The 14312-nt window shown below is 39.3% G+C and overlaps 1 protein-coding gene across 1 annotated transcript in view; it reads right to left on the bottom strand.

Annotated features, from left to right (window-relative positions):
- SCEL (sciellin) overlaps nucleotides 1–14312 on the bottom strand; it is a 111653-nt gene that overhangs the window by 65946 nt on the left and 31395 nt on the right. The window contains exons 7-9 of the mRNA XM_011953847.1: nucleotides 13950–13988; nucleotides 12856–12936; nucleotides 10342–10407 (exon numbers count right to left, since the gene is read on the bottom strand). Of these exons, the coding sequence (XP_011809237.1) occupies nucleotides 10342–10407; nucleotides 12856–12936; nucleotides 13950–13988 (186 nt within the window). The remainder of the gene's footprint in view (nucleotides 1–10341; nucleotides 10408–12855; nucleotides 12937–13949; nucleotides 13989–14312) is intronic.

The following is a 14312-nucleotide window of genomic DNA, read 5'->3' on the forward strand; positions in this document are numbered from 1 at the left end:
AGACCAGCCTGGCCAACATGGTGAAACCCTGTCTCTACTAAAAATACAAAAAATCAGCCAGGCATGGTGGCATGCACCTGTAGTCCCAGCTACTCAGGAGGCTGAGGCATGAGAATCACTTGAACCCAGGAGGCAGAGGTTGCAGTGAGCTGAGATCACACCACTGCACTCCAGCCTGGGCAACAGAGTGAGACTCCGTTTCAAAAAAAAAAAAAAATTTAACAGATACTTCACCAAGGAAGATACACAGATGACAAACAAACACATGCAAACATATGAAAAGGGTGTATGTCATGGGTGATTCCATTTATATGACATTCTGCATATAGCTAAGAGAGGAGACAGAGAGATGAGAGGACAAAGACGGGCTGCCAAGAATGAAGACAGTCTCAAGCAAAATGCTGGTCCTTTCACCCCCATCCCCCACTCCCATTGTCCTCTCCCAAACTATATGCCACAGCATGTCCCCATCACCTATACTTCATAGTCAGGCCTCCCTGCCTCCCAGTCTTCTTCCTCCAAAGCCATCTTCCACTCCCCTCCACACAATGCAAGCCTCCATTCCCTCAGGATGCTCTAATCCTGCCCAGTTTTAGCAGGAAAGAAACCTGATTTATATAATTGACACTAAGATTTGAATGACCAGAGATAGCTCCTTTAACCTGTCATGCTTCTAATTGAGGTGAAATTTACAGTCTCTAGTCGATAGAACTTTCAGCAATACTACTAAATGGTGAAATAATTTTTTTCAAAAAATCAAATTATTTGTTTTTTATGATTGGAGCAAGGTGACGTTTTTGAGAGTGCTTGACCCTAGGTATCCATCCTGATTCTCACAGCTTCTTTCTCTTGCTTGACCCTAGGTATCCATCCTGATTCTCACAGCTTCTTTCTCTATCCTACTTTTGAACCTGGAGCTTCCCTGTTTTCTCACATTTCCAGGAGCTCCCCTGCCAGGGGCAGAGGCAACAGGGGCTCCAAGAGAGGGAGGGGAGGTGGGAACCTGGGTTGGACAAAGCAGGGATGCTTTGTGCTTGTTGTTTGAATGTATGAGTTACTTCAAACTAGTGTTAGGGAATCAGGGACTGTCTAAGTTGTTCCCATAGGACTGAAGAAACTATAATTCATGATAAAGGTTAAGACCTTCATTTACAGATTCTGAATTAGGTTTCTCCTTGTTCTGTTCAAACTACACATTTAAAAATAATAAACTTAAACTCAGGCTAATATTTTAATTATTTTGAATGTTTAGAATGAGCAACCTAGGCATTCAGGTAAGATTTTTAAATTACTGTATTTTGATATTTCATTGTGTGTCATAGAATCTTAATTTCTACAAAAGAGATTCCAGTTAATATACAAATTTTTTTGTTGAGATAAAAATGAGATGGATGTATTGCTTTTATTTAGCATGACATCAAACTTTGTAGAAGATTTGGTACCAATAGAGTTAAAAATGTTGCAGCATAATTAGAAAGGTTACATTTTACCATTTATAGTTACAGACAGAAAAATATAACTGTAGTGCAAGGTTGCCATGGCAACTCACTTCTCAATCAGGATATTTTTTTCCTCCTCCAAGTCTACCAATCAGCTAACAGGAAGTGAAATAACCACTGAAGGAGAAGAGGTCGAAACAAATAAGGATGAGAAATTATGTAGAAAATATTTATATGGTAATTTTCCTAGATGCGTTTCTACTGCTTTATCAAATATTATTTCCTTTTCTATCTTTAAAAATGATTCCAGAAAAAAAAAGCACATTCATTTCTAGTGGTGGCTTCATTATTGTTCCTAAATGAGAATAATGAATAACATTCATAAATATTCATACTGTCTGTTAAGCAAGTACTTTAGTTTGGCTTCCATGAGGTTCTTAAATGAGGTTTACATGCCATTTAACCACTGAATCTCCAAGTCACCTAAATACACAGTCAAAATCATTTGAATTTATCATAAACAGAATACAAAAATTTAATGGTAGGTTCTGAAATCAGAAAGAAATTAGACTTTCCAGAACTGTTATTTCTCTAGTTCCTTGTGATGAACCTGAATATTTCTCCAGATGGTTCCTATTATTCCCTCCATTGGCTCACGTCCGGCAAATGTTACCACTCTTTTAAAAGTCTCAGAGACAAGAAAGTGTTTAAGAACTTGAAAAATGAAGACATCCCCAAATGTTTGCTGACACACTGCTTTGCCTCAGGCTTTCAGGCATATCATAAAACAAAAGAAGTGGGAAGAGGGGAACATGGCTCTGACTTTCTAGTAATTTTCTACATTGATGACACTTGCACTTTCTTTTGTACATATTCCAAATCTACGGCATATGGTCAGAGCTCAGATTACATAACAGCACAACATTAACTCTTAAAACAGAAACATGATATTCTAAAAAGGCACTTAGGCTCACCACAAATTATGAGTGGATACCTGCGCATAGTGTCTTACATTAAAAGACATTTTCCCACATAATATCAGATTTGGAATTGCTGGATTTCCTGCTATCACTAAACATAATTGATAAAGGATAAATGCAGAGAATGTCCCATGGATGGAAAGCCCATAGTTCTATGCATACAAATACACTCACATAGACATGCCCATATACCCCGTACTCTCTGGCACTGGAACTTCGCTCCTCCTCTCCTTTCTGCCTGAAACGCCTCTATCCATACCTCCCCCTTGCATCTGGCTTACTCTTGTTTGTTCTTTAAGGCTTACCTCTGGCATTGCCTCTTTTGAGCCTACTCTACTCCAGATACAATGTCTACTGCCTCCCTCTCCACACTCCACATATTTTGTGGCTACCTTGACCTTTGTGTTTATCATACTCCCAAGGACCCTCCCTTGGTGAGGGCCAGCCTTCATGTTTAACAATCCTGGCTCAAAATGACTCCCTGCTAGAAGTTGAGTTTTCTCTCTGTACTCCTTTTTGTACTCCTGGCATCTAGCAAAGTGTTTTTTTTAGCACATAGCCAGAGCTCGACAATTGTTTTGGAAAGGGAAAGAGACAGAGACAAGGAGAAACAGAGAGGGAGAGAGAGAGGTGTTACTTAGCACATAGAATACAGCACAACTACAAAAAGACAAATAAGATAACACGTTGAGGGAAATTCATTGTCTAGTAGATACGAAGAAATATTAAAATAATCGATCAGTCAATATGTACTTATTGACAAACTACTATGGATAAATTTACTTGATGATTCAAAGAGTTATAAGATGATGCCATTTAGTTCATGAGTACACTGCAATAGTAAGCGATGTGTCAAAGTAATGCACAGTTAATTGCTAAATGATAATCAAAGATAATAAGCCTTCTGAGTCCAAATGACAAAAGTCACACCTTAGGGTGTGAAAGGTTTGGGGAGGAAGTAAAATTCATGCCAGACTTTTTGAAGGATGGCTTGGTTTGAGATGGTAGAATCCATTTACCTGCACTGCCTTCACCCTATCTACCTCTCATTACACCTTACCTTTACCATGTAACCTTAGTCCCCCACCGCACCTGATGTATAGACACACATCAAAGTTCCACTTCCATTTTCTTCTCATTTAATGTTTTCTCAACAGGTGTCTTTACTCTATAAAGGTACTACATTTTAAATCCCTGGGTTCATCCCCAAATTGGATCTTCAGAAACTGCCTTTTACCGGAGCACACTCCTTCCTCCCCTCTAGGTGTTTATCTTTGCTTGGGAATCACTGATACAAACATATCCCGCCAGTGTCCCAGACTCTACCTGCTCAAAACAAAGCACAGTGTCAGCTGCTTAAGACCAATTGTGTACTCCCCATTCTGCTCCTATTTCTTCCCACATTGATTAGTGGTATTACTATGCTTAAAATCACCCTGGGCTTGAAAACCTAGCATTGTGTAATTTCTCTCCTTCCCCCAAATCCCACACCCCTATGGGGACCTGATCTCTGAGTTCCCTGCTAGAAGCTCTTCCTACAACATCAGATTTCCCAGAGAAGACTGATGTTCTTCTTATGCCCTCACAGTTGATCTTATGGTATGGTTATTTGTACATTCATATTCTCCAACTTTTGGGGCTATAAAGCTGCTGCCACTTTTCAGAGTTCTCTGCTCTGGGACTCCCATGATGATGCTGAGTGATATCACCTAGACATGAAAGCCCTTTCTCTGATCCCCCCTCCCTCCGGAGTCCCTTCACCCTCCTCCCTTGCTGGGTGGTGGTCTCTTTGCGGTTGCCTTTGGAGGTTCTCATGTGGTGAGTGACCCCCTCAGAAGCAAAACCTGTGAAAGCACCAGCCAAATTAGGCTTGTGGTATGCCTCTGCCATCTTATGGTCATATCTTTTTTCTCCATCAGCACCCTAATCCCTGGAACTCACTGCAATGATGATTAAATAAACACAGTAAGGAACACAAAGAGGTCCATGATAGCTTTGATGTTTTAAGTGTGGGTGTGGCTGAATATTCAACTTACGATAACACAAGAAAAATTTAATTTTAAAAAGTAGCATAGAATGCCTCTCAAAAGTGAATATGTCATCGTGTTTGGTTATGACAATAAGATTCTCTAAGAATAGGCTAGTGCAGGAAGAAAGGAGCTAACCTCCCCGAAGTAAGTAGTTAACAGGAACTAGGGGCTGGAGAGTGAAGGTGGAAGAAAGGAGTGAGGGGCTGTTGAGGAAAACAGCAGCAGGTGAAGGCCTGCAGAGAAATACCAGCCAACAAGAAATGCCCAATAACAGGGATGGCCAAAGAATTTACGAACAGGGATTTCCAATATTTCATTTTACGTAGTTTGGTGTAGGCTTCTGCAATATATTGCTACCACTCCCACCATCCCATATCTTTACTAAGACTTTATCCAAGTGGCATTTGAACACATCAAGGAAACTATAGCTGGTTTAGTGTGGAAGTGAGAGAACAGGACAGAGGTAAGTCAGAAGTGAAATACTGAAGGGAAATCGGATCAAAATGTGGTGATACGGTTTGCCTCTCTGTCTGCACCCAAATCTCACCTCGAATTATAGTACCCATGGGCCCCCGAGTCAACGGTGGGACCAGGTGGAGGTGATTGGATTATGGGGGCAGTTTACCCCATGCTGTTCTAGTGATAGTGAGTGAGTTCTCAGGAGGTTTGATGGTTTTTTAAGCGTCTGGTATCTTCCCCTGCTTGCCTTCACTCCATCCTGCCACCCTGTGAAGAAGGCCCCTGCTTCTCCTTTGCCTTCCTCCATGGTCATAAGTTTCCTGAGGCCTCCCCAGCAAGGTGGAACTGTGAGTCAATTAAATCTCTTTCCTTTATGAATTACCCAGTGCCAGGTATTTCTTCATAGTAGTGTTGAAACAGACTAATACACATGGCCATGCCCTTTCTCACCAGTTCTATTCAAGAGAGTATTGGAAGTTCTGACCAGGGCAATCCGGTAAGAGAAACAAATAAAGCATATTCGAATAGAAAGAGAGGAAGTCAAATTGTTTTTGTTTGCAGATGACATGATCCTATATCTAGAAAACCCCATCGTCTCAGCCCAAAATCTTCTTAGGCTGATAAGCAACTTCAACAAAGTCTCAGGATACAAAATCAATGTGCAAAAATCGCTAGCATTCCTATACACCAACAACAGGCAAGCAGAGAGCCAATCATGAATGAACTCCCATTTACAATTGCTATAAAGAGAATAAAATACCTAGGAATACAGCTAACACGGGAAGTGAAGGACCTCTTCAAGGAGAACTACAAACCACTGCTCAAAGAAATCAGACAGGACACAAAAAAATGGAAAAACATTTCATGTTCATGAATAGGAAGACTCAATATTGTGAAAATGGCCATAGTGCCCAAAGTAATTTAGAGAGTCAATGTTATTCCCATTAAACTATCATTACAGGAGAATGAGATAGGAGACCGGGTTAGGATGAAGAAGGATGGATTTCATTTTGAACACATTGAGTTTCTGGTGTCTTTGAGACAGTGGGCAGTGGGCTACCCAAAGGCAACTCAGAGAAGAGATCTGGAGCAGATATAAATGAAGAAGTGGAGAGCACACAAATGGCCACTGAAACCCTGGATCTGGATGCTGCTGTTGAAAGGCAGAGCACAGAACAGGAGGAGAAGAGAAGAGGGACTTGGAGCCTTTAGGAGCATCAACATTTAATGGCTTGGTAGAAAATGATGAGGAAGCTGAGGAGACTAAGGAAGAAGGGCTGAGAAATCGAAAAAGAAAGAAAATCCAGAAGAGCGTGTTGGGGGAGTGTGCTGGTTCTCGAAACACAACAAGAGAGATTTGATAAGGGCATAAAGAGTCAATGGTGCCCTTTGAAGGGTGACTTGGTCATACAGACTGATATGAGCAATGTCATCAGTGACTTAGGGAAAGCTGTTTCCTAATGAACTAATGGTGATAGCAACCAGCAAATGGAGATGAAAAGCAGCATCAACTCTTCTGAGAACGTTGGCCAAGATGGAAAGAGAGGAAGGGTGTCAGCTGAGTAGGTTTGTAATATTAGGCTATCAAATTTTTAGGAGCTATATTTTTTAAGATGGAAGAGGTTTGAACATGGAAAATGGGGAAACCAGTGAAGCAGGACTTTGATCAGAGAGGTAGGAAGAGAGACAGAGGAATGTAACAAGGAACAACAGTTATAAAGCTAAAATTCTGATTCAGTCTTGATTAAAATGAAAATAAAACATGCTCTGATAAGAAGACTTCAAAGGATAATCTGCTTGGCATATCTTGATAATTCAAAACATTGTATTGGTTATTTCCATTCTTAGCAAGAGAAGAAAGAAGACAGAAAACATCAATATCCCAATGGTTGAAATCACAATGACCAAGAAGCAAGCTTGGAAATCAGCTAGAAGGGCCAAAGGTTTTATTTAAGTTAAAAACTTTACATGCCATGTCTTGCTGTCATGAATTACAGCTACTCTCTTGAACATTTACAAAAATAGGACAAGAGGCTTTCAAAGATATTCAAGTCTTAACTCCAAAATTTTGTTTGATCACCCAGGTCTGAACTCTCTCATTGCGTAACTAATGTATACATAAAATGACACTTCTCAGAAAATTTCATTTTTTCTTTAGCTATAAAATATGATAATTTAAAAAAACTCTCTTTTCTCATTTCAGCTCTACTTAACCTCACCAGCCTTGTGTTAATTATAAACATATAATTACATGTAAGTATAGTTATAGATGTAGATGTAGGAATAGATATATTAATTATAAAGATAGACTAACATAGTTATAGACATAGATATACATTTAAACAAAGGTATGATATTATGAGCTCTTCTGTTGATAAAAAAAAAGTTTAAGACCTTTTGGGTGTGGTTTACATTGTGCTTGTAATAGATTTTAATCAAAACACAATACAACACAAGTTTTTAATCTGAACTTGATTTCTTCCATAGTATAAATTAAGAAAGGAACAAATGAGAGATGGGATAACCCATGGTGTTAAGGGCTACAGAGAGGTCAAGGGAAGAAATTCCAGGAAAAGGACTCATTGCTGGATGACAGGGGAGTTTGATGGTCTTTTCAATTGTGCTGCACAGAAAAAGATGTATGGGAGAAAATGAAATTTCAGGGAAAGATTAGGTGGTGAAAAAAAAGCTCGCAAAACTAAGAACAGAAAAAGTGAGGGTGTCAGTCTTAAGTGAAAATTCTTCTGGAGAAGATGGGAGGGGAGAGAAAAGGGGGAGAGGTGAACACCAGCGTATTAGTGAAAGATAAAGGAAACATTTAACATTGCGCTATCAGCTAGTGTTATCAATCATAGCCCCTCATTTTTATCTGTTTTTGACCTATTTTCATTTTCTTTGGGCTCCTCTGGGAACAAAGATATCTTTGTGAAGCCTTTACTCCCTTTCATCATTTAATAATTGCTTCTATTTTTCAGCATTTACTAAAAAGGCTGTTTCTCAGCCCTGGGAATGCACTGGCATTAAAGGTGAGAAACGGAAGCTGTACTTTCAGCTCTTCCAAAGAAAACCACTTCAGAAATCAAAGGCATTGCTATACTGTTATTATTCTCTCCTTCCCCTGAAGGCTTGGCATGACATATTTTTGATGCTCAAAGAGAAGTCTTTTCGTTTAGCCATTATATTAATAATCTGTGACTCTAAAAAAGGAATGGATATATAAATTGATCAACCTAGCCTAATAATCTCCTCTTTCCCTTAGTTCCAGAGCTATGGATCTGAGCCAAGAATTAGAAATAGGAACATTGTAACTCATTTCATCTCCCATGTAAATCACATCCAGCAATGCATAAATTGTGAGGGAGGGCAGAGAGCCAAGCCCCATCAGCTCTGTGCAAACAGATCCACAACCTCAACAGGCATTGATAGCATGAGATGTTAATTCATGAATAATGCTTCCACGTTTTTACACTGTTACATAACCAGTTGCTTTTTATAATGATATTGGAATAATGAATAATTGGAATGATGAGTTGAGGACAAAATATGAAGTTATTTTAAAAAAAGGTAATAAATAGATCTAAGAAAAGTACCAGTTATTCTCTATCAAGACAAAAATGGATGGATCTTAACAATACTCAGAAGAAACAATAACTAGGAGAACTCCTAGTTAACATTTTCCCCACTTAGATAGCTCCTTATATCAAAGGTATCATCCATAAGAAGTATCTAATAACAGCCTGAGGGGAAAGAATGTTTTAAACTCCAAATGTAATTCATACATGGCAGTTCATGTAATTGGAAGTCATCTGTAAATGAGCAGGTTCTAAAATAAAACATTGTAACAGTAGGTGAATGTGACTCCAAGTTGTGACTGCTCAACATGTTATAAAAATATAATTTGATTTAGTTATAGATGGGTAGACAGACAAACAGATAGATAGACGGAGATAGGATAGATAGATAGATATATACATAGATGTAATGATAGGTATAAAAAAAAGCAACTCGAGCTCTTTCTATTGACCAACTAGAGTTTATTTACATCCTTATAGATCTCACTCAAATTATTGCAAAATACATGTATTTCTAAATATATCCATTACTTGGAAATGAAAGAGACATTAGAAGTCTGCACGGTAGATGAAAATTTTATAAAATAAGCCAATCTAATATTAAATAAGCACATAGTTTAATAGAATTTTCTTTTCCAATAGTCAGAATTAGAAAAACTGATCCCATTGAAACATGAAAATATTCTAGAAGTTGAGACATAAAAACATCTTTGGATACCTGAAGAGTAAACTAAATAGAAGACCTGTTTTTGTTTCTGAGTTAGTGATGATATTGATTATAGAGCATGCTTCTTTAAAGACCAGAGTGTAGGTTCTATGTTTTGTTCACTGATATATCCCAAGATCCTAGAATAATATCTGGCACACAGCAGTGTTTATTAAATATTTATTACATTGAATTGGTGCTGGCATTCCTAGCATGGAAATAGTAGAATAAGGTGTCCTTCACCTGATCTATCATTTAGTTATAACTATTACTCTCAACAACAACAACAAAAAAATTAGAAAACACTCATTTGTCACTTAACATTTATGAACAACTTGCCACACATAACCTCATCCAGTTCTCCAGGTTCTGCACAGCCTGGAGACAGCTGGGCACCAGGAGCCCACATTGGAACCCCTGTCTGATGCCTGACTCTGTTCTCTCCTGCTGTCACTGTTAAGGATTAAGTTGTGTCCCCTCTGCCCCAAAATTCACATGTTGAAGTCCTAATCCACAATTCCTCAGAATGTGACCTTGCTTAGAAATAGGGTCACTGCAGATGTAATTACTTCAGTTAGGATGAGGTCATACTGTAGTAGGATAGACAATGATTAGTTGCTTCATAACAAAGGGAAATTTGGACTCAGACGTGCACACAGGGAGAAGGTCATGTGAAGATGAAGGCAGCAATCAAAACAATGCTTGTACCAACTGGGCAATGTCAGTGACTACCAGGAAACCGCCAGAAGTTAGGGGAGCCCTCACAGTCCTCAGAAGGAACCAACCCTGATGAACCCTTGATTATGGACTTCTGGCCTCTAAAATTATGAGGCAATAAACTCCTGTTGTTTAAGCCACCCAGTGGCACTTCGTGGCAGTTTGCAGCACCCAGTTTGTGGCACTCATTTCTTTTGGCTGTAAGTAATCCTAGCAATCTAATGCAGCCACCTACTTACTCCTAGCAGTTTGTCAGATGTCCTACCAGGATACTTGTAGTTCTGACCTTATTCCCACTGAACACCCTCCAGTACAGAGCTGAGAGTTTACGAGATTGCCTCCAATTTATCCCAAAGCATCCACAATTATATGTTGTCGATGTCTGACATGTTCTTCCATCTAATGGCACAGCAATTATGCCCGACACCTTTCCCTTACCGTCTCCTGGTTCCTGTGCTTGAAGAGGCATTGTAACCTGGAGGGGGCGGTGGAAACCAGGACTGCCTGTTAAGAAATGACACAGTAATAAACATGGTGCTTGAAAGGCTGATCCCACCCACATGTCTGAAAATAATTTGACAGTTAAAAAGACAATGAGATTATACCAAGCCTTGGAAGTAAAATGAACACTATTTCATAAACGAAATAGGAAGTAACTGTCCTATATTCTAGGCTATCTGTTCCTCCAAGTAAACTTCTTTTCTCATTTCCTTTGGCACTAAGTAATGTGGACATTTCTTTTAAAAATAAATCTAAAGCAAACCTGGAAAATAATGACAATTGTTAAATCTAGATAGTAAATTCATATATGTTTATCATGTTATTCTCCCTGTTTTTTTGCATGTCTGAACTACACAACAGAAATAACAATCTTACACTCTACTCAAAATACATGTAGTTTTATTTTTATTTTTATTTTTGAGACGGAGTTTCGCTCTTGTCACCCAGGCTGGAGTGCAGTGGCGCGATCTCGGCTCACCACAACCTCCGCCTCCCAGGTTCAAGCAGTTCTCCTGCCTCAGCCTCCCAAGTAGCTGGGATTACAGGTGCCCACCACCATGCCCGGCTAATTTTGTATTTTTTAGTAGAGACGGGGTTTCTCCATGTTGGTCAGGCTGGTCTCAAACTCCCGATCTCAGGTCATCCACCCACTTGGGCCTCTGAGAGTGCTGGGATTACAGGCGTGAGCCACCACGCCCAGCCTCAAAATATAACTTTTAAAAAACTGTGGGCCAGGTGCAGGGGCTCATGCCTGTAATCCCAGCACTTTGGGAGGCCAAGGCAGGTGAATCACCAGGTCAGGAGCTCAAGACCAGCCTGGCAAAAATGGTGAAACCCCGTCTCTACTAAAAATACAAAAATTAGCTGGACGTGGTGGCATGTGCCTATACTCCCAGCTACTCGGGAGGTTGAGGCAGAGAATTGCTTAAACCCGGGAGGCAGCAGTTGCAGTGAGTCGAGATCACGCCATTGCACACTCTGTTTCCAAAAAAAAGAAAGAAAGGAAGAAAAGAAACTGATAGAAAACTCTGACAAGTAAGAATATTGAAAGTGTATGTGAATATCATAGCAGCACTAGCTTCAGTTCTAACCTCAATTAGAAAGATGTCCTCACATCACTAGGTCATAATTTTAGTTGGTAGCAATAGCTAAGCAGAAAGACCAAGATACGAACGAAAACTGAAAATACTCAGATGAGAACGGTATGTACTACAGAAGAAAAGGCAGACAGGAAAGCTGGCCTTAAATTGTTTAAGTAGGTCTCTTCTCTGAGCCACTGCAGAGCTGAACTAAGACAAGTTATGAGTCACTCAAGGCAGATCCCAGCTCCAGATAAGGAATAGATGCTACCCAGGAGAGCAAGTCAAAGATGTGTCCCAAAATAATGAGAGTCTTATTGCTGGCTTCAGTGACCCTAAATTATGCCCAAAATGTCAGAGGAACGATTCTTGCACTAGGTAGGAGATTGAACTGACTATCCTAAAATTTCTCTTTCAAACTTAGGAATCTGTTTTTACCAGGCAAAGGGTCAAGGGGCATGAAATCTGGGTTCAAGGGAAAGATGAATCACATTTCTGAGACTTTGTAGCCTCAACCAGAATTTTGTTGAAGGAAAAAAATAGAATCAGTCATTTTTCTCCAGTAGCACCATGGCAATGTCAGCCGGTCCATCAACAAACATTGAGTACCTACCCTGTACAGAGCATGGACCCAGGTACAGACAGGGAAATTGAGAAAATTTAAAAACATTGATGTTTGTAAATGCTGATTTTCCATTTGCATCACAATTCATAGCCCCGGGGTTTTTTCAACATGCAAACCTCTCTTCCACCATCATGTTCTGTCTCATGAAGAATATTTGGTCACCACTGGTCCAACTACTCCTCCATGCCTGCTAATTACATAGGACTCAGCACCAGCAGAATGTGGGAGACCATGCAAAGGAGGTCGGTGGAGGAGGCAAGAATCAAACAAATACAGATGGATGTCTCCAGAAAGGGTCTTTGACTCTACATTTGGAAGCAAGACCAGCCCAATCCACAGAGTGGAGGTGGCATGTCCACATACAGGCCTGTTTCAGGAGCATGGCAGCATGTGGCCCTACATTCATCGTTATTTCAGGTTAAGGCATTCCAGCAGCAACACTCCATGAAACATGCTACCTCAAGTAGTTCGCCATTTAACATGTAAGCTCTATCATCTAAAACATTTCCTAGAAATTCAAGGCCCTAAAGGAACTGAAAACAAGACTCTATATTTGAGAAAGAGATCGTTGGGGGAAAGAGCTGAAGTTCGGGAACAGCAGAATGTAGATGCTGGATCCCTGCCAAAGAGAGGAGGAAGCTTTCTAATGCTGCCTGGGAATTTGGTGGATGACTTGCTGCAGAAATTAATAAAGAACAGTCTTTCATAGTATATCAGCAAGAGGCAGACACAGTGAGTTCATTGTACCTCTTCTTTTTTACAGGAGTAGTAGCAGAAGTGGATGCTACGGTGTTGGAGGTGTTTGCATTCAATGAACCGCCAGGTTGCCTGTTTAATGACAAGAACAACAATTAATCACACTCTCAAACTTTTTCATTTCAGCCTACCTTTGAAAAGTCTTAAATTCTACTCATATTCCTGCCTGCTCTCTGTTCATCATAAAATGTTTCCCTTGAGGATGGAAAAACAGCCAAAAATCTTCTCCCTTTGTTGACATATTTTAGAAGTTGTCAGGTTCTCATAGAACTAGCTAAAACTAAAAGAATAAAGGAGTGATTCATAAAATGACATTAACTGTCTGAAATTCACACCAATCAATTCTGGCGTGCTACAGATTCAGATTTCTTTTATTCCTGTGATTGTATTGTGACTAATTATGTTGAAGTTTTTTGCATTAGAAAAATTTTAGAATCATACCATCTTAAGTCTCTATCTAGCATTTATTCATATATGCAGATCCTCAAAAATGGAAGTGACCCAGGCCCGTTGCAAGCTCTGAGAGGTGTGATCCAGTGTATAAATCACTTTATACATAAATAGGAATTCAAAAATAAAATAAGTTTACAAATATGTCTGATTTGGGCTGCTTGTAACCACCGGTAGTACACTCCAGGGAAAATGTATTTCATTTAAATAGATTTTTAGCTCACCCTATGATTTCCCAAATCAATTTTCTCTGAAGGAGGAGGCGTAGATGTGAAGGGTGGGTAGGGAAGGAAGTGAGGTGTGGAGGAAGGGTTAATTATTGTGGGAGTCGAGAGAAGAAAAGTCCTGTGGGGGAAAAAATAAGGAGTCTAGATTTTAATAAAGAAGAAGAAAGAAAGGATCACCTAAGTTTTGTTGTTTGGTTAGAGTAATGATTGGAAATCTTTTTTTCTGCAAAAGTCCAGATAGTCACATTTGGACCTTTGCAGACCATTTTGGTATTGTCTTCTACTACTCAACTCTGCCAGAGCAATAGGGGCATGGCTGTATTCCAATAAAATTGGCCTAAGGTGGTTTTCCCTGGTTTTTCTTGAACACGTAAAAAGAAATATGCTACAATTAGAAAGAATACATACAACTTTGTTACTTCCGGTGATCTAAACATGGACGTGCTCCTGGTAAAAGAGAAAGAAAGCAAAGTTTGAACAATGAAGAATGAACATTTGCATCTATTTGGAATTATTCTTGAATTTAGAGTTATTAAAAGTCAGACATTGGTGAGAGAAATAGAAAGTATTATATTTTAATAAATTTCATAAGATCATTTCATGATTTTGTCTCTTGTACTAGAGTCCAAAGAATTTTTTTTCTTCTGAAAATTTAGTGTCGTTTAAGCCCAGTGTTTTTATTTGTTGGATTCAGTAATTTTCCTTAACAATAATAATGTAAAATTTGCATTTGCACCTATTTCATAATTTTGCCACCAGGACAACTTAAAC

This window comes from Colobus angolensis, unplaced genomic scaffold (assembly GCF_000951035.1).
Source record: "Colobus angolensis palliatus isolate OR3802 unplaced genomic scaffold, Cang.pa_1.0 Scaffold374, whole genome shotgun sequence".
Classification (NCBI taxonomy): domain Eukaryota; kingdom Metazoa; phylum Chordata; class Mammalia; order Primates; family Cercopithecidae; genus Colobus; species Colobus angolensis.